This window comes from Heptranchias perlo, chromosome 10, assembly GCF_035084215.1.
Source record: "Heptranchias perlo isolate sHepPer1 chromosome 10, sHepPer1.hap1, whole genome shotgun sequence".
NCBI classification, from domain to species: domain Eukaryota; kingdom Metazoa; phylum Chordata; class Chondrichthyes; order Hexanchiformes; family Hexanchidae; genus Heptranchias; species Heptranchias perlo.
In genome coordinates, this window is record NC_090334.1 from 26407311 (window position 1) to 26428091 (window position 20781).

General features: G+C 41.1%; 1 protein-coding gene across 1 annotated transcript in view; it reads right to left on the reverse strand.

The window, feature by feature from the left end:
• Positions 1 to 20781, reverse strand: part of ryr3 (ryanodine receptor 3) — a 399971-nt gene that overhangs the window by 176539 nt on the left and 202651 nt on the right. Inside the window, exons 39-40 of the mRNA XM_067991361.1 lie at positions 10096 to 10369; positions 7926 to 8040 (exon numbers count right to left, since the gene is read on the reverse strand). Of these exons, the coding sequence (XP_067847462.1) occupies positions 7926 to 8040; positions 10096 to 10369 (389 nt within the window). The remainder of the gene's footprint in view (positions 1 to 7925; positions 8041 to 10095; positions 10370 to 20781) is intronic.

The window sequence follows — 20781 nt, forward strand, 5'->3', positions numbered from 1 at the left end:
GTTAAATCTCACTTTAAAATCTTAACAAAATTGCCAACTGCAATTTTCCTTGGTCAAGAGGACAAAAAAGTTTGCCTTATGAATGTCATTAATATGATCTCTTGCATGATCAGCCAAGAGGTGCACTTAAGTACTACAGGAAGGGACCTTTATCTCTCAATGCGGTAGATTTTGACTTTGTGTGATATTGTAAAACGGGAGATAGCAAATCGGCAGCCCGTTTCACATTTCTCCCGAGTTTTATTGCTGCTGATTCGACATTGCACAAAGTCAAAATCTACCCCATTCAGTTTATCTTCTTTCCTGTAGGTGAACAGCTCAAGCGAAAACATTTGTCAAGATTTGGGATTTGAACTTTGCTCCACAGACATCCCATTTCCGTAAAAAAATTGAAAGGGGGAAGTTACGCATTTAGTTTCATGAGTCAATCTTAATTACATACTGTGTTTATGCTATCCTTCATTCTTTAAACAAGCTCAACTTCCAATTACAATCAGAATTTGTAGTAATAATGGAGGGGGCGGGGGCAGAAATAAGAAATGGACGATGTCCTTGCAGCTTTGTGTTGCCATTTTGGCCAGGTGACCTCTTCATTCTCCAATATATGCAATGCCTTGTCAGAAATGCACCCTTAGTTGCAATATAGAGTGGCTTCTGTGTCCTATACCTGTCTTTTGAAGATCCGATTTGGAGGCTTCCAACAATGCTGCCATCTGGCTGCCAGAATTACCTTTCCCATCAAATAGAAGTTGAATCAGTTACTGTTACAACTCAAAAGGCAGGGTAGGAAAGTGTAACCAGGACTTAAATTGAACAAAATACCATGAAACATGGACTTAACTACTAGGCAAGGGCCTCCATCACTTCCTTTATTTGGTCATCAAAGAGGCATAATAAACGGTCCCTAAAAAGACCCTGGCCGTACCGAGCCACTGACTGCAGCTGATGATGGGCCATATGTGCAAGCAGCACCCATTATGCAGCACATTCTGCTCTCTAAAATGTCCTTACTCTTGCTCAGATGGTTGAGGATAATGAGTGAAGATTTGGAGAATTACTGCAGAGTCCATTACTGGCACCTAATCTAAAAAGTCCACTGAGTCAGGATGGCTGACCTAAGGGTAGAACTCAAAAGCTTCCCGACACACACCATACTCCTGCAGCATTCACCAAAACAGATATGGGGTTGAGAAATCCATTAATTGAGACAAACTGTGCCTGGTGTGATATTTTGATATTTGAAGACAGACTCTACTTGAGCTCCTAGAACTCCAGGATAATCAATATCTAATCCATGTGCCATTAGACCACTAATATCTGTCTAAAGCCAGCAATGGTTTCTATAGTACTATTTTCAGATGCATCTTTATCATTATTCCCCTAATCTCCCTCCAGTTTCACAATGTCCAGGATGTCCGAACTGGAAATTGGATTGAAGGGAATCAGCTAAATTTACATAAAACCATAGAAGTTTACAACACCTTCACGTCTGCGCCAACTCTTTGCTAGAGCAATCCAAGACCAATCTCACTGCTCCGAGTTCTATCCATAGCCCTGTATCTTTCTCCTCTTCAAATATTTATCCAGTTTTCCCTTAAAAGATGCAATGGTCTCTGCCTCAAGTACTTCCTGTGGAAAATCGTTCCATGCTTCAATAACTCTTTGCATAAAAAAATTTCAACTAACCTCTATTCATTCTTGGTGAGAATTTTAAATTGATGACCCTCATCACTGACCTCCCCAACCGGAGGAAATAGTCTTTCCTTATTTATTCTATCAAAATCCTTCATAATTTTAAAAACCTCTATTAAGTCTCTCTCCAATCCTCTCTGATCCAGTGGATATAGACTCAGTATTTCAAGTCTCTCCTCATAACTGTGGCCAGAAATTTCCTTAGAGCTGCTCCCATTCTGCCACAAAACTTTGACAAAATGTGGTGAGAATCCTGTTTACATAATAAACGGGGTTTGGCCACCGTTCTTCCAGTGAAGTTACGGCAGTGGAGTGGGAGCAGCTCCGAGGATAATGTCCTATTCCCAGCAGCGGCCTTTATGATTTTAATGTCCTTTCTAAAACAGGGCACCCAAAACTGCATATAGTACTAGGCTAACCAATGTACAAACTTATCTTTCGGACTGTATAATGGAAAGGAAAAGTCTCTCACTGACTGGGCACTGCCAATCACTGGAAGCCCTATCACTGTGTTATTGGCCAACTCAAGTGATGACAAGGCCTACAGTTGGGTGGCATGCAATATCCATGCAGAAAACAGCACAGCATAATAGGAGGTGAGTCAAAGGTCTCCTGGCCTGCTGAGACATCAATGTGTGTGGTCACCATTGATTTTCTCCTCCAGAACTGAGTCAACACAATGTTTGAAAGGAGGTGGGGGGGGGGGGGGGGTGGGGGGCGGGGGTTGACTTTCTAGAGTGAAAAGAATGGATGGAGACCATGTGCATTGAGAACACCCCAATATACATCTGGTCTGGAGATGAAGGCACCATTTAACAGGTTATGCTGCAGTAAAGTGGCTGAGTTAACTTGCTGGGAGCCCAAGGGTGAAGCATGCTCACTTGGGGAGCATTTTGGTTAAATGTTCCTTTCCTAATATGGGAAAAAGAGGTAACTGGAGGAAAAAAAACTCCACAGTGGGGCTAGAAATTATTCTGGAGGGTGCTGCGTAAATTAATTGTACCTTTAAGATCATTGGCTCAATTGACACTAAGGATGAAACTGGATCTCCCAGATAAACATAGTGAGAGAGGAAGTTTTAAGGGGTTTAGCATCTTTGAAAGTAGATAAATTGCCAGGCCTGGATGAAATGTATCCCAGGCTGCTAAAAGAAGCAAGGGAGGAAACAGCGGAGACTCTGACCATCATTTCCTAATCCCCGCTGGCTAGAGGCGTGGTGCCGGAGGATTGGAGGACCGGTGCACCTGAAGAGCCGTGACCTGCAGGGCTATGGACCAAATGCGGGAAAGTGGGATTAGGTTGGGTGGCTCGTTTCTCAGCTGGCGTGGACACGATGGGCCGAATGGCCTCCTTCTGTGCCATAAATTCTCCATGATTCTATGATTCTAACATTGTACCGTTGTTTAAAAAGGGAGAAAGAGATAGACCAAGCGATTATAGGCCAGTCTGTCTAACCTCAATGGTGGGCAAATTATTGGAACTGATTCTGAGGGACAGCGTAAATCATCATTTAGAAAGGCACGAGTTGATCAAGGACAGTCAGCATGGATTTGTTAAGGGAAGGTCATGACTGACTAACTTGATTGAATTTTTTGAGCAGGTAACAAGGAGGGTCAATGAGGGTAATGCGTTTGATGTCGTCTACATGGATTTTAGCAAGGCTTTTGATAAGGTCCCACATGGCAGACTGGTCAAAAAAGTAAAAGCCCATGGGATCCAAGGGAAAGTGGCTAGTTGGATCCAAAATTAGCTCAGTGGCAGGATGCAAAGGGTAATGTTTGATGGATGTTTTTGCAACTGGAAGGTTGTTTCCAGTGGGGTTCCGCAAGGCTCAGTACTAGGTCCCTTGCTTTTTGTGGTATATATTAATGATTTGGACTTGATCAAGAAGTTTGCAAATGATACAAAAATTGGCCGTGTGGTTGATAGTGAGGATGAAAGCTGTAGACTGCAGGAAGATATCAATGGACTGGTCAGGTGGGCAGAAAAGTAGCAAATGGAATTCAATCCAGAGAAGTGTGAGGTAATGCATTTGGGGAGGGCAAACAAGGCAAGAGAGTACACAAGAAATGGGAGGATACTGAGAAGTGTAGAGGAACAAAGGGACCTTGGAGAGCATGTCCACAGATCCCTGAAGGTAGCAGGACAGGTCAATAAGGTGGTTAAAAAGGCATACGGGATACTTTCCTTTATTAGCTGAGGCACAGAATGTAAGAGCAGGGAAGTTATGCTGGAACTGTAAAAAACACTAGTTAGACCACGCAGTCTTGAGCACTGCGTACAGTTCTGGTCACCACATTACAGGAAGGATGTGATTGCACTAGAGAGGGTACAGAGGAGATTTATGAAGATGTTGCCAGGGCTGGAGAATTTTAGCTGTGAGAAAAGATTGGATAGGCCGGGTTTCTTTTCTTTGGAACAAAGGAGGCTGAGGGGAGATTTAATTGAGGTATATAAAATTATGATGGGACCAGATAGAGTAGGTGGGAGGACTATTTCCCTTAGCAGAGGGATCAGTGACAAGGGGGCATAGATTTAAAGTAATTGGTAGAAGGATTAGATGGGAGCTGAGGAGAAGTTTTTTCACCCAGAGGGTGCTGGGGTCTGGAACTCATTGCCTAAAAGGGTGGTAGAGACAGAAACCCTCAACTCATTTAAGAAGTACCTGGATGTGCACTTGAAGTGCCGTAACCTGCAGGACTAAGGACCAAGTGCTAGAAAGTGGGATTAAGCTGGATAGCTTTTTTCCGGCTGGCACAGACACAATAGGCTGAATGGCCTCCTTCTGTGGCGTAACTTTCTATGATTCTATGTTCAGCTGCTCCCAGCAGGAGGAAGCAAACCTGAACAGATAAGGCCAGGAGCAATTTTTTGAGTTTGATTAATTAGGGCTACTGGTAAGCAATAGGCCCAGTGAAAGGAGCAACCCAACGACCTCTTGACTTTCCAGATGTCTTCATGACCTCAGCTCTTCACCAGGTTGGAGGGTAGGTTGGTTCTAACCAGATTGATCTAGATAGTACAACTGGGCTTTTAAACTTTTTTTTAAAGAATGTTCCTTAAAGCTTTAACTTTGCCTTTGGTCTGCAATCATGTTAATTCTAAGCCGCCAGGTCTGACTAGACAAGCCAATACAAATTTGGTAAATGGATAGATCATGAATTGAGGGAGGGGGAGGCAGAATTTGAACAACTCTCATGTCCATTTTCAACACAAAGTGGACTATCATACTTCTTGCACTGTGTTGTACCCTTGGATCAATAGGGCCAGCCATGTCCCCCACGCCGAAGTCGTAGAGCAAGCAAGAGCACTCTTTGTAATGGATTTGAGAAGAGATAAATCCAATCAACCATTGTAACAACTATTATTTAATATTGGTAATTATTAGTACTCACAGTTTCTTTGCAATGTATTCTTGTTTAGATTGCTTTACATAGAATTTTACAGCACAGAAACAGGCTATTTGACCCAACAGGTCAATGCCAGGGTTTATGCTCCACATAAGCCTCTTCACCACTTACTTCATCTCACCCTATCAACCTATCCTTCTATCCCTTTCTCCCTCATGTAATTCAATGCAATTGATTTATTTTATCTCAACACCTTCTGGCAACCAGAGTGTGACTGGGTGAAAGGTGTCGTACATACAACTGCAACCTGAAATTGTCAGAGTGTCAGGAAGTTTTTCCTAGAAATTGGTTCGCACCAGCGCACAAGGTATACCCAATATTGGGCCTCTTTTACATGAGACCGGTGAGCTGCCTGGGGACGCCAGCAGGTGGCGAAGAGGATTTCAATTCCGGGTCACTGTGTCACCGGCAGCAGCTCTCAGGTAGGGCCTGGGAGAGGGGTGCAGGCAGTGATTGGGAGGGGACTGAGCGGGGGCCGGCAACAATCTTTGGCACTGCAGTGGAGACAAGAGGATCACTCCAACTCCACCTGGCTCCATATTCAGGTAAGTGTTTTTTATAAATTACCTTTCTGGTGGCGGCCTCCAGTGGTCCCTTTAAGGACCACTGGTTAGGCCGCATGTCGACCATGTTTTGCAGCACTTCAGGAAAGCCCAGTTTTGCATAGGGAGCCTCAAACAGACCGTAAGCCCCCATTTGCATATGGAATGGGCCTAATGCCTGTTTCAGGCAGAGGCTCTGGGCGCCTCTTTTTCTGCCTTCACTAATATGGCGGGTGGCGCACTTCCGGCGCGTAAGGAGCGCAACGCCCAGCCCACCTTGTTGGATGCTCAGGTGCCCAATTTGCGAATGAAAAACGGTTGCGTCGCCATCAAATTTCTAGGCCTTTCTCTCTTTAGTAGGCTGTTGAATAAATTACCGAATGGGGTCTGGGTCTGAATGTTACACTTAGCTAATGCTATTTTTTTTCCTAAATATCTTGGGCATAAGAGTTGGGACTCAAACGGAGCCTCAGTGGGACACTGCTCTGTGTATATCGCATTCTAGTGCTAAAGTCTGCTCAAAGCCAGAGTAGCAAGCTCTAAATTTTAGTGAGACTCGATCCAAGGGGACACAACCAAGATACCCAAATCAATCTTAAGGGGGAAATCAGCTGGATGCTTTTGCTTTTCCTCAGATATTTTAAGTACAACAGCAGCAGGAACCAAAAGTATATTCCGGAGGTATAACTTGGTGTAAAGCTTTACACTGGATCGTCTGAGTTGTTTTATAGACAAATCCTATGGAAGGCATAAGGATGTAATACTCTAACAGACATTTTGAGAACAGTGGACTTTGGGTGCAAAATGGGCAATTTTCCTGCAATAGTTAAAAATACTAGTGCCTTGGAGTTTGAGCAACAAAAGTGGTCATTTCTTGTTAGGTTGAAGAGAAATAGAAAGAAATAGATAAAACAGGTAAAAAATATAACAACTAAGTAATCAAAAGCTGTACTTATCTGTCTTAAAGCTCATTAAGAATTACAGGACGTGGCACCAGAAGTCAAACAAAAGTACTGCCTAGGGAACCTTCTCAAAATTCGGGAAATAACTTGGCTAACATGCAGGATCTGGACTTTTATATACAGGACAGGAGAAGGGGATCAAATTGGGGTAGGGCAGTCCCTATCATCAAGATGATAAAAAGCACGTTATTTTCCAGAACCAATCAAGATTGGGCAAGTTTCTACACTAGTGTGAGGGATGCTTGAATGACAAAGATTTAACATTCTTCTTCATTCAACCTCTACACACTGCAAGGATTAAGCTAACCTGGTACAAAAATGGCAGTGGCACTGTGAAGGCATAAATGCTCACATTAGCTTGGCACACCTGTTTGAATGTACTAATCATCTTCAGCTATCAGGTCAGACAATAATGCTTGGTGAAAACATATATGTTTTTTCAGGTATCTCCCTTACAGATAGAATTAAAAGAATTCCTCTGCATGCTGGCCCACAAAATAGCCACATTATGAGTAGAATGGGCTCTAATATTCCCTGGAGTTCCTTGCCTACCAGGGGACAATACAATGATACTTCTACTCTGTTTAACAATGGGTTTACTCTGCTTTATTCCTATATGATATATATTTGTGGTTCTAGCAATGTAAAAGGTTGAAGCTTCAAGTCATAACATTTTTGACCTATCAAATGTATTTACTAACTAATTGATTAAACTCAGATATTTGCAAAATAAAAGTAAAAAGTAATCTGGGGATGGAACGAGGAACACAAAAAGACAAGAGAATGAGTTCAAAAAGTTAAATATAGGATTTTACGTGCAGTTACCTATAACTAGAGAAAATAATTTGTAACATCTGATAACAAATACTGCTACATTCTGCATGCAGTGTGATTTGCTTCAGTTTCGCATAAAATGTCCTAGAGACAGTGAAAATGCCAGCTTCTGAGCAGTTGTGAGATATAACAAATCGTTTGGCCTACTGGTAAATCATTTCCCACCAACTAGGTTGGTAGAAAACACGGTTCACTATCATAACATTTTAGTTCCTTTTGCAAACTGTAAGTGGGAAAATGGTCAAGATTTCCTAAATATCAAACTGCATGGCCCACTGTAACTTCCAATTGCAATCATCAGTTACTTTTCTAATAGATGTAATGAAATAAATTAAATGGTTATTAGACAGGTTTGCACTATTCATATTGTGAGTGTCAGTAAGATTTCAATTAACAAAAAGTGGATAAATATTGAGGGTCCGTATCAAATTTCTTTCATGGGCATTTCAATTCTGTAAAGATTTTATCTGCTCTGTGCAAATTACCTGTGATTTATTTCCTCCAAGCACATTCACCATGACGTCCATGACAGTCTCATGCATACCCAGCACTCTCATCAAGTTTGGATGTTGATAGAATACTTTGTTGTTCATGATATCCCTGAAGATCATGGAATAATGAGACTGACATTAGCACAGGAGAACATATTTTATCCATAATTTACCCGATATAGGAGTTTTTGATGCTGACTCCGATTTTTTTGTCAACAATTTTCTCACTTTTCCTCTTTTCCCTGAAGACGTTGCCCCTTTGCTGGGTCTGCTTCCGCCAGCACTGAGCTTTCTCTGGCATCTCACTCAAGTGATCATCATAAGCACATAAGAACATAAGAAATCAGAGCAGGAGTAGGCCATCCGCCCCCTCGAGCCTGCTCCGCCATTCAGTAAGATCATGTCTAATGATCTACCTCAAAGCCATTTTCCTGCACAATCCCCATATCCCTTGATGCCTTTAATATCTAGAAATCTATTGATCTCTGTTTTGAATGTATTCAATAACTGAGCCTCCACAGCCCTCTGGGGTAGAGAATTTCAAAGATTCACTACCCTCTGAGTGAAGAAATTTCTCCTCATCTCAGTCCTAAATGGCCTACCCTTTATTCTTAGACTGTGACCCCTGGTTCTAGACTCCCCAGCCACGGGAAACATCCTCCTTGCATTTACCCTGTTGAGCCCTTTAAGAATTTTGTATGTTTCAATGAGATCACCTCTCATTCTTCTAAACTCGAATGAATACAGGCCTAGTCTCAATCTCTCCTCATACGACAATCCCGCCATCCCAGGAATCAGTCTGGTGAACCTTCGTTGCACTCCCTCTATGGCAAGTATATCCTTTCTTAGGTAAGGAGACCAAAATTGTGCATAATACTCCAGGTACGGTCTCACCAAGGCCCTATATAATTGCAGTAAGACATCTTTACTCCTGTACTCAAATCCTCTTGTAATAAAGGCCAACATACCATTTGCCTTCCTAATTGCTTGCTGCACCTGCATGTTAGCTTTCAGTGACTGATGTACAAGGACATCCAGGTCCCTTTGAATATCAACATTTCCCAATCTCTTACCATTCGAAAAATACTCTGCAATTCTGTTTTGCCTACCAAAGTGGATAACTTCACATTTTTCCACATTATATTCCATCTGCCATGTTCTTGCCCACTCACTTAGCCTGTCTATATTCCCATGAAGCCTCTTTGCATCCTCCTCACAACTCACATTCCCACCTAGTTTTGTGTCATCAGCAAACTTGGAAATACTACATTTGGTCCCCTCATCCAAATCATTGATATAGATTGTGAATAGCTGGGGCCCAAGCATTGATCCCTGCGGTACACCACTAGTCACAGTCTGCCAACCTGAAAAAGACCCGTTTATTCCTACTCTCTGTCTTCTGTCTGTTAAATAATTCTCAATCCATGCCAGTATATTAACCACAATTCCATGTGTTCCAACTTTGTTCACCAACCTCCTGCGTGGGACCTTACCGAAAGCCTTCTGAAAATCCAAATGCACCACATCCACTGGTTCCCCCTTATCTATTCTACTAGTTACATCCTCAAAGAACTCCAATAGGTTTGTCAAATATGATTTCCCTTTCATAAATCGTTGCTGTGTGAGCCTTGACAGTGAATGTTGGCAGGCTATTTGACCAAATAGCATTACAGCCCAGCCAGATCGTGTCCTCATTCAAAGTTTACACTTGTGCACTTCCAGTATGGCATACTGGATAGTGAGCAGGAGCAGGAGCCTTGGTCAGTTTTATCCCTCACTAACTCAAGGAAACTAAGGCCAATTGTAACACCATCCCAGCTGACATCAGCTAACTCACAATAGACCAGGTATCAAACTTGGGCTCTGGATGGCTCAAGTACTGACCAGATAAATTTACTGAGCCATCGGGAAGAGCTCTCTCAGTCCTCTGTGATCTGATATATGCACTTGTCCCGACTGCCATGCTTCTTTTTATAGCTTTGTGCTTTTTATCCCTACATTTTCATCTCAAAGGGAAATCAGAACCTTGAAGCTACATTAATTTGGGAACAGGTTTGTAATGAAATGTAATCTTATAAAACATCTGCTGTTATTTGTGCAGTAGTAAAATAGCAGGTTATTTTCAAAACGTGTCAGCTAAAAAACAACTAAAACTTGCCCATACCCTAATCCGCGAATCATAAGCATTTCTTCTTCCTTCCCCATTCTCACACTAAGGAGGGATCGAATCTGTCCAAGGGAAACCAGCAGACTGACAGTTTCCTGTACGGAGGCAGCACTGATGGTATATGCTTTCCGCATAGCTTTCAGCATCTCACCAATCGCATCATATTGTCGGCGCAAAAGGCTGAACATGGTTTTAATCAGTTCTGCGTCTTGAATGTATGACTCTTGAGACCAGTGCACCATAGTCTGTGAGATAAGTTGTGTCAGGTTGGCTGAAATAGAAATGAGTTTAGAATAATATTGAACAACAAAAATCACTTGCACTTTGATAGTTCCATTAATGTAGCAAAATTCCTGAAAGCACTTTACAAAAAAAAGGGGGAAAACTGGCAATAAGTATGATATAGAACAGTTTACAAGAGGTGACCAATGGTATGATTGAAGAGGCAGGTTTGGAGCAGGCTTTTGAAGATGGGGAGCGATATAGCTTAATGGAAGGAATTAGGAAGAGGATTCCAAAGTGTAGGGCCTTGATGGTTGAAAGCTCTGCTACTGATGGGGAAGTGAGAGACGGAGGGGAGAGGCCCAAGTTGGAAGGGTGATAGTGTGATAAGTGATTGAGGCTTAGAACGGGATAGGGTGTGGGCAGTAAAGTATGAGTTAAGCATATGTTAAATGGCTGTCATACAGAGTCAACTAGTTATTTAAATCCATTAAAACAGGAATCTCTTTGCTCATATAGTATGGTCCTTCATCAGATGACTTTCAGACCAACCTTTAAAAGACAGTTTATATTTTACTTTAAACACTATTCTCTCAGCACATTATTATATTTGAAAGGTTGTGGTGAGAAATTTAAGGTGAAACCCACTTCTGCCTGGTCTCTGCCCCTTTCTGCGATTTGAAATTCCAACAGGGGGATGTGCCTCTTGGGCCCTCAGCATTTTATTGTGACATCATAGAAACAGGCAGGACTAGTGAGAAGATGTACCCAGCTGCAAATCCCACTAGTTCTGCTTTTCCAGCAGCCTGTACCTGCTGTCCAAAAGCCTAGGTCCACAATGGGGTTTCCCAATGGCAAGCAATCACAAAGGGATCATTTGCTATTAGGAGATAATCAACAAAGACACGTTTTCTTTTTTAAAAAATTGCTTCTTCAGCTGAAGCCCAGAATGCAATTTCAGGGCTATTATGTTTAATCCATAAGAACCCACTTCCCAGAAGATTCTCTTCAGTACAATTTATCAACAGATCAGTTATGTAATTACTAAGAAATCCTAACAACAAATTTGTAAAGTGAAATTTACATAGTGTTTTAATATTAAAATTGACTCAAACACTCAGGAAAAACGATTAATTATTAGTATTTCTGCAGCAGCTCTCATTCTTTTTAATTAGTATCCTTTACTTAATTTTGCATTTAAAAAATACTTCATGAAAAATACTTACTGATTATGCTCAACGAACCAAATCCAAATGTTAAAATCTAAAGGTGTATTACCACAACCAACATTCCTACTTTAGTAACACACTTAACTATAATAAGAAATCAAACTACCAAAAATACCAGAGAACTAAAAAATTGGATTCGATAATGTTCCAGGGTGTCAAATCCTTACGTTAAAATATTACAAATTTAATTTGGGTAGAATATGGACAAACAATACTAACCAAGTCCAAAACTAGGGGTCACAAATATAAGATAGTCACTAATAAACCCAATAAGGAATTCAGGAGAAACTTCTTTACCCAGAGAGTGGTTAGAATGTGGAACCTGCTACCACAGGGAGTAGTTGAGGCGATTAGCATAGATACATTTAAGGGGAAGCCAGATAAGTACATGAGGGAGAAAGGAATAGAAGGATATACTGATAGGATTAGATGAAGTAGGGAGGGAGGAGGCTCGTGTGAAGCATAAACACTTGCACAGACAAGTTGGGCCGAATGGCCTGTTTCTGTGCTGTAAATTCTATGTAAATCTATGAAATTCAATAAGCTAATTAACCATAAATTTTATTACAAACATATTTTAATTGAAACAGAAAACAACTGACAGTGCAGCAATCGTCTGAAAACTTGTTCAAAGCTTTCATGCTGCTTTTGAAGAGCCTGCGATGGAAAGTAGCTTAAACTTCATTCCACACATCAAAGTTAAATTACACTTCCAGCAATTTTGAAATGTAAAACTGTATTATCCCTTTGCCGAAGTGTTACTTGTCAATTTCAGATGGATTTCACACATTCAAAATCAACCAACTAAAATTCTCAGCATATTACACTTATAAGTAAGTAAGACTATTAGTAAACCAAATTTAAGGAATGAGGTTTAAATATTTTTAAAAATTAGTATGGAATAAAATTTAAACATTGATCCACATGCATTTTTAGTGGCTATTATTGGTCTATTGACAACCTGCCTTCTTGCTGTAAGAAATGCCCATAGAAGGGGATCTGTGCTCCCACTTAAATCAAAGCCAGAATGCATTTTTACAGTTTTAACATCTGCTCAGTTACTACTTGAAATTCATGGTGTTCTGTCTCAATAAATTACTACAACAAATAAATCCAAACACAGATGTTCTGTGAATTCTAACAATTGTGGGTTGAGGATCCTGATAACTAGAGCAGAAACATTTCAGCTATCTTTGGCATTAATCTGGAGATGTTAACATGTGGTACCCAATGTCTCGATGTCATAAACATGTAACTATTTTTTACTTCCAAATGTCTTGGTTATTGTAATTTGATCCCTGGCAAATCTTTAAACGAGAACTACAAGTCTAACTCTGGGTTTAAATGATGACTGAGGTGGTAAGAATGAGATAAACTGCTGTCACACATTACTTAACCCTCTTTGAGAAAGCTTTCATTTGGCAATGAACGACTGCTTCTAGCTTTAGGTCCTGTATTGGAATAACCTCTGATTAAATAAAGGTTTAAAAAACACCCTAACTCAACGACATTATATTTGATATGCAGGTTTATTATAAGGTGCAAGTCGCTCAACTAATCCACTCTGTTTATGTTTCATTACCAACCTGTTGAGTGTTTTATATAATGTATTAAGAGTGTTTAAATGGTCAAGTGCCATTTGAGGGCCAATAATATCAGCACATTGCAAGTCATGCTTTATTACATATGCTGTAGTGCTAAGCACATAAAGAGAGGGTGATATTTGTAAACCTGGAGTGTCAATTGTTGATAGTTTGTACTTGGTAATTAACTGTCCTACAGTATTTCTGGTGGCTCTATTTCCTGCTCATGGTTAATTACCATGCAATATAGGCTGTGCTAGCACACTTTTGGATTTAAGTGTTCAACATTTAAACTTAGAACATAAATAAGAATTTTTAGCATTTAAAATAAAGTAACAGGTGGAAAGAAGAATGATAACTCCCATATAAATATTAATGATCAAAACATTTTTCTGAAACAATATTGAGTCAATTTTAATATTAAAAATCCATGGCAGAACTTTGCAATTTGCCCTTGGATCAAATTGAGTAGTAGATTCCATAATTCCAAATGAATTTCAAGCTTTTTTAAAGGCAGTAGACATAAAAGGAACATTATATCATTCTGTTGAAAGGTACATTTCTGTATTAGGTAAACCCTCCACAAAGCACCCCCCTCTATGTTCTGTATTGATGATTGCTGACTGGGAGAACTTACTTTCACTCTTTCTGTTCATTTGTGTATAAACTCTTATTAGAATAAATTAGAGCCCACTCAAATAAAGTCCAAAATTTTCTGACAATTCAAGGGTTTCACATCTGCTGGTGTACTGCATAATAGATTACTTCCCAGGGCTTAGTCCTCCTCATTCTTTTGAATCGATTCAACCTGAAAAGGTGCAGCTCACGCAAATTTTCCTGGATTTACACCAGTTCTGACCAGGCCTAAAATTTTAGGTGCAACAGGACCCAAAGTCATATTTCTGGTATTTACTTCTGATTTTTCTTTGAAGTGATTTTAAAAATTTCTCCTCACTGAGACCTACAATGTATTTTCTGTATCTTTCAAAGCGTTTTTTATGGCATCGGAATCATTTGCATTGAAAATTGAAAAAATTCTACGATTGCATTTCTTAAAACATGCTGGGAGAAAAATTCGATAGGGCCTATTATTGGGCGTAGGTAGCGTGATCCATTATTAACCCATGCCCAATGGCCCCTGTGCAGGCAGGACGAGAACTTCATCCGGCCTCAGTACTCACCGTCAATCTGCATTGAAATCAAGGCCTTGCATGTCGATTCAATGCAATTCACACTTTCAACCAGCAGGGGGAGCCCCAGTCTCTTAAAGGGAGGTTGGCTCTTAAAGTCTCTTAAAGGTAGCCGGTACCTGTTATTTGCTAAAAATAACAGTCTGCTGTCTGCACGGAGATCAGACATCGCATACATAAAACACAGATGTAGGTCCCGTCCCTATGTTTACACACTGATGAGTCATGTTAAAACATTGAATAAAGGTTGCGCACTACTAAATCCCACATCCTCCAATCTGCATGCCTGATCTCACCAAACTGCCCATCTGAGTTGGTACCAGACCTGCGAGAGTGCCTGCACCAGGGTTCTCTGATGATGCACTAGAGGCCTTGGTGCAAGAGGTGGACAGAAGGGGGGAACATCCTATATCCGCACGGTGGGAGGCGGGGGGGCAAGAGGCCCTCCAGACATATGGCCAAAAGGCAGTGGGAGGCAGCAGGGGCCGAAGTCAATACCAGGCGCATAGCGCTAAGAATATAGATGCAGTGCAGGAAGAAGTTCAATGCTTTGACACGAGTGGTCAAAGTGAGTGAGGTCAACTGTCAAGTGGCATCTCCTACCAACTGCACCACTAGCCGCATCCACTGCTCCAAGCATTACACCCCCCCATCACCCACATACCAACAAACTCTTTCAATCAGTACTCAACTCTTCCAATCAGATGCTTCCTCTCACCCTTGCACATTACCACTGTTGCAAGCCGCCCACCCACAACTCACAGGTCACACACACTGGCAGCTATTCAACCATGACAGGCATATCACCCAGACACACGTCCCGCTTTCTTGCAGAAGAAGGTGGCGCATAACAGGAGGCAGCAAGTGGCAGTGGCATTTAGCCCCTCGAGCCTGTTCCGCCATTCAATGAGACCATGGCGGACCTGTGACCTAACTCCATAAACCCGCTTTAGCCCCATATCCCTTAATACCCTTGGTTCACAGAAATCTATCAATCTCAGATTTAGAATTCACAATTGAGCTAACATCAATTGTGGTTTGCAGAAGAGCGTTCCAAACTTCTCCCACCCTGTGCGTGTACAAGCATTTTCTAAATTCACTCCTGCACGTCCTGGCTCTAAATGTTAGGCTGTGTCCCCACGTCCGAGTATTCAAGTACAGGAGACCTCCAAAAACAGTTACAAATGTATTGACAGCCAGAAGCAATAATCCAGCCGCACTGGTGGGGGGTCCTCCAGGCACTCTAAGACATGTTCAGATGGTCAGGGTTAGGACTGTGCGTTGAGTTGAGCATTAAGTGCCAAAATGGTGTCTATCACTTTAAATCAGCGTTTCACACTGATTGTATCCATTTCTCCTTACTCTACATGCTTCCAGCGTTCGGTATTTGCACAAGCGCTAACTCCTATACTAAGATGGCATCCAGCGCACGTCACGCTGCAAATATGCGTGTGCAACCAAGACGCCATCTTGGATGTTCGAGAGGCCGCGCAGCACCGAAACAATGGGCGCAACATGGCCCAATTTAGTGCCCGCTGAACCTAATGTGCATAAACTTTAATTTTCATGCATAAAGAGGGACTTAAAAAAGAAATATGGCATAAGTTCGGTGCTTTCCTTATGCCCCGATAATTCATGTGATTTCCACTTGCTTTCCGTTTCTTATGTCCAGGCGTTTTCTAATGAGATTCTCAGGAAATTTCAGTGTAGCTCAGCGACAAGAAGAGTGGTGCGAATTGCCAGTTACGCTATTTCAGGATATTCAGGGTCCTTATCTCTATTACTGCCTTGTACAGCTTGGAATCAGGGCTCATTGCATTTTCTTTATAAAATAGTGGCTTTATGCACCATTTTATACATTCACATTTTTATTTTTAACTTTTAATCATTATATACAACCAAATTATATACTACTGCGTTTCTGTGCTCTCACTGCTCTTGAAGGTGTTTCTATTGTTGCTTAGGAACATAGAAACAGAAGTAGGCCATTCAGCCCCTCGAGCCTGTTCTGCCATTCAAGTAGATCATGGCTGATCTGTACCTCAACTCCATTTTCCTGCCTTTTTCCATATCCTTTGATACCCTTACCAAATAAAAGTCTGTCAATCTCAGTATTGAACATTTCAATTGACCCAGCATCCACAGCTTTTTTGGGGGAAAAGAATTCCAGATTTATGTGAAAAAGTGTTTCCTGAATGGCCTAGCTCTAATTTTAGGATTATGCCAACTTATTCTGGATTCTCCCATCAGAGGAAGCAGCTTCTCTGTATCTACTCTATCAAGTCCTTCAATCATTTTAAACACATCACCCCTCAACCTTCTAAACTCAAGGGAATACAAGCAAAGTTTATGCAACCTGTCCTCATAATTTACCCCTTTAAGCCCTGGTATCATTCTGGTGACTGTGTGCTGTATCCCAAGGCCATAATATATCCCTCCTGAGGTTCGATTCCCAAAACTGAACGCAGCACTCCAGATGGGATCTGACCAAGGCTCTATACAACTGAAACATAACTTCCTCCCCTTTGTATTCCAGCCCCCTTGAGAAAAAGACTAACATTCTATTAGGCTTTTTGATTACTTTTTGTACCTGTACACTAGCTTTTAGTGATTAGTGTACGTGCACAGACAAATCCCTTTACTCCTCCACAGTTTCTAGTCTCTCGCCATAAAGAAAATATTCTGATTTGTCTTTCTTGGATCCAAAATGGATGACCTCACTCATCCCCACAATGAACTACGTCTGGCACAGTTTTGCCCACTCACTTAATCTGTCTATGTCCCTTTGTAACTTCCTGCTTCCATCTACACAACTTACTGTGCCTTCTAGCTTATTTTCATCTGCAAACTTGGATATACAACTCTCTATTCCTTCATCCAAGTTATTTCTATGTATGGTGAAAAGCTGAGGCCCCAGTACAGTTCCCTGGGGAACCCCGCGGGTCACATCCCACCAATCATAGTACATTCCCTTTACCCCTACTCTCTGTTTCCTACCTCCCAACCAATTTCCAACCCACGTCACAGGGTTACCTCCAATTCAGTGCGGTTTTATTTTTGATAACAATATCTTGTGCGGAATTATATCAAATGCTTTCTGGAAGTTCATATAGACAATGGGGTAAAACTTGGTAAGGGTTGTGCCCATCTTTCAGGTGCAATGCATACCAATGTAGCAGAGGGAAGGCCTGTGCCCAAACTGCGCAGGCACTGGTCCCACTGCTAAATTTGTGGGGCCTTTTCTTTTAGGTGTCCCTGATGATAAATTCCAGTACCTTCACAGCACCTGATAGGTCTGTAGTTTCCTGGTTTCTCCCTTCCTCCTTTTGTAAATGATGGAGTAACGTTTTGAAATTTTTCAATCCAAAGGCACAATTCCCAAATCTAGAGAGTTTGGGAAAATTCTTACTAATGCACCTGTTTCTTTTAATACCCTAGGGTGGAAACCATCAGGTTCTAGAGACTTGTCTATCTTAAGTCCCATTATGTTCTTCATTGTCATTTTTAAAAACTTACATTACATCCAATAAGTTCCTCTCCTTGACTTATTTTTTAGGTTCCCTTGTACCACAGGCATTTTCTCCTCTTCATCTACTGTGAAAATGTATGCAAAGTATTCATCTAACAAGTTTACCATTTCCTTATTATCCATTATAGTATCATCTTTAATGGGTTCATCTTTCCCTTTACCTCTCTTTTTCTCAATATATTTATAAAAATATTTACAGTTAGTTTTGATAGCATTTGCAAGTTTTTTTCCCACACTTTTTTTTGCACCTCTCATTACTTTCTTTGTTGCTTTTTACAGCTCTCCCAGTCTGCTGGATTTCCACTTTACCTTGCACTGTGTAAGTCTTTTCTTTCAGCTTGATACTGTCTCTTACATTGTTTGTTGATCATGGTTTCGTAAGTGCACCAGTGGAGCTTTTGCCTTTTAGGGGTATGTACTGGTTCTGTATTGTACCAAAAACTTCTTTGAATACTTCTCACTGTTTGTCTGTAGGTTTACCCATTAACAGATCAGCCCAGTTTACTATGGTCGATTTATTTCTCATCTCTTCGAAGTTTGCCTTACTGAAAGTGAAAATCTTAATTTGTAACCCTTGCTTCTTCCTCATTCTTTATTTTTAATACTTTTTTAAAAAAAGGATTTTATTATACAAAAAAAGGGAAAAAACCCCAAGTTGAGACAGGCCCTGAGCTCCTGCTTCATAGGAGAAGGGCAACTCCTCCCCGGTTCTTGGCATCCTCCTCCTCTTCAGATTAGGGAGAAATCTGATGTGTCCTCTTTGTTGGATAGGGCTGCCTGAGACGATTTGGTAAATACACTAGTACCCAGTGTTTCAACTAGCATCAGCCTCTCTACATCTTTGGATGACCAATTCAAAGGCATCAGAATTGATGACTTCTCCACACAGCCTTTCTGGGATGAGGCTGATGCCTTAGTTGCTTGGATCAATGTATTTGTTTTCTTAAAATGAGGGCTCCAGGACTGAGAACATGAAAGCAAAAATGTCCTTTATAAAAGAGAGTTCAAATCTGCCACCTTTATTTTTGCCTTTTTGGCTTGTTGAAGAGTGCTGGTGCTGATGATCATGTAGGTTGTGGCTCAATATGTGGATACTTTCTAGGCAACTGATGTGACTGCCTCAGCTGAGGCTTAGGACTATACCAATGGAAGCAAAGCAATCCCTTGAGCCACTAACCCAGAGACTGACCCCCATCTGCTGACGGAGGTTGTGTCAGGCCTGAGATTTGAGACGCCATCTGTTTGCCATGTGCGTGACCACAAATAGTATGACCAGATTACGTGGGAGAAACTGCCAGGTAAAGAATAGTGATCGATTGAGCACTGTTGGGTCAAGTTCATGCTTAACTCTCTTTCAGGACTTGGATTTGAACTGTTGCCTGAGGTCTTTCTGTGTTGTGGGATGAACTGAAATTGGACACCTTCCTCAATATTTATATAGGGGCAGAAATTACTCACCTGACAACGGTGTCCGACAGCGAATCGAAGGAGCAAGTTCATGCATTTGCACACACACGCTAAAACCCGGAAATCATGAATTTGCTCCTATTGGTTTGCCGGCGATTTGACAGCTGTGAATTAAAGGGCCATCGCACGATACAATCATTGAAATCAATGAAAAATCACAAACTTGCCCATCTGTCTAGCTGGAACGTAACTATTTACGCCACCAAAAGGTACGCTGAAAAATACCAGGTCTACACTATTTTTAAAAGTGCGATGACTCTTAATGACTGCCAAACAACTAAAAATTAAATTTAAAAAATGTGGAATGTCATATTACTCCTTATTGTAATATTTTTTGATTAAATTTGTTTAAAATTAAAAAGTTATAATTTTTTTTAAAATTTCATTTCTGTCTCTTTAATTTAATTCAATTATTTGCTTGGCTTTTTATTAAAAAAAACTAAAATTTTTATTTACAATGACTTCCAGAATACTAACTTTAAATGAATGAAGTTTGCTTGCCTGCTTGTGGGGGTGACTTCTCTTCCTGACAGATTCTGTGGGCGTATCTTCCATTCCCACAGATTGTCCCATACGAATCAGCTTACGTTGCTGAGAGGATGAATTAACAGCGCACAACCTCATGAAACTTCAAAGTCAAGCAAGTGGACGGCGCGAAGCCCGCAGTAAGTACGTTAGTTCTTTTAATTCGCAGGAGCTTCGGAGAGCCATGCTACTCCGCTCTGCACAATTTCTGGCCCACAATCTCTGTCAGCCCTAGAGCTAATTTTTGAGCAAGCCTGATAAATGGATAAATTGTGATTGTGGAAGGCACCGACATGAGAATTGTAGGTATTGTTGATCTGAAACCCTACATGACAATCTGAAGAAATTTTAAATCCAGGTGCAGGCATCAACTAGCAATCAAAAATGACTGAGAAGAGTGGGAATCGAGGCTTGAAAGCCTAGTCAACCAAAAACATCGATCAGATGCTCACTGAGTTTTAAAAGTTTAAACAACAGAACAAAAACTAAAGTTGCAGCCAATAATGTAATTGTTGGATCAACTTTAAATCTTCGAAAAACTGACAAAAACATTGCCGGACAAGTAAACTATTTTGTTCCTTTTTGTGGAAGGAAGCAGGCAGAATTACCAATTGCTTCACAAGAGGAAAAAATTCCTGACTGTCTCAAAGTGAGGTTGTGAATGGAGAGCTTGCAGAGTTGGGGCAGGGAGGAGGGAGAATCACTTGACCTGAAGTGTGGGACTTCAAAAGAGAGAAGGTCCCTTGTAGTGATTTGCCCCTTTAGGGTGGAGGGATCCCTGTTTCTTAGCTCAATTGACCATTCAGATCCTGTTGATCTCTCCACCCCACCTGCAAAAAACCCCACTATCGCTTAAGATTCAGCTTCAAAACTAATCAACACAACAGCCTGCAATGTCAGCAGTACATGTACAGTCTCAAAGGGTACATTACCAACTT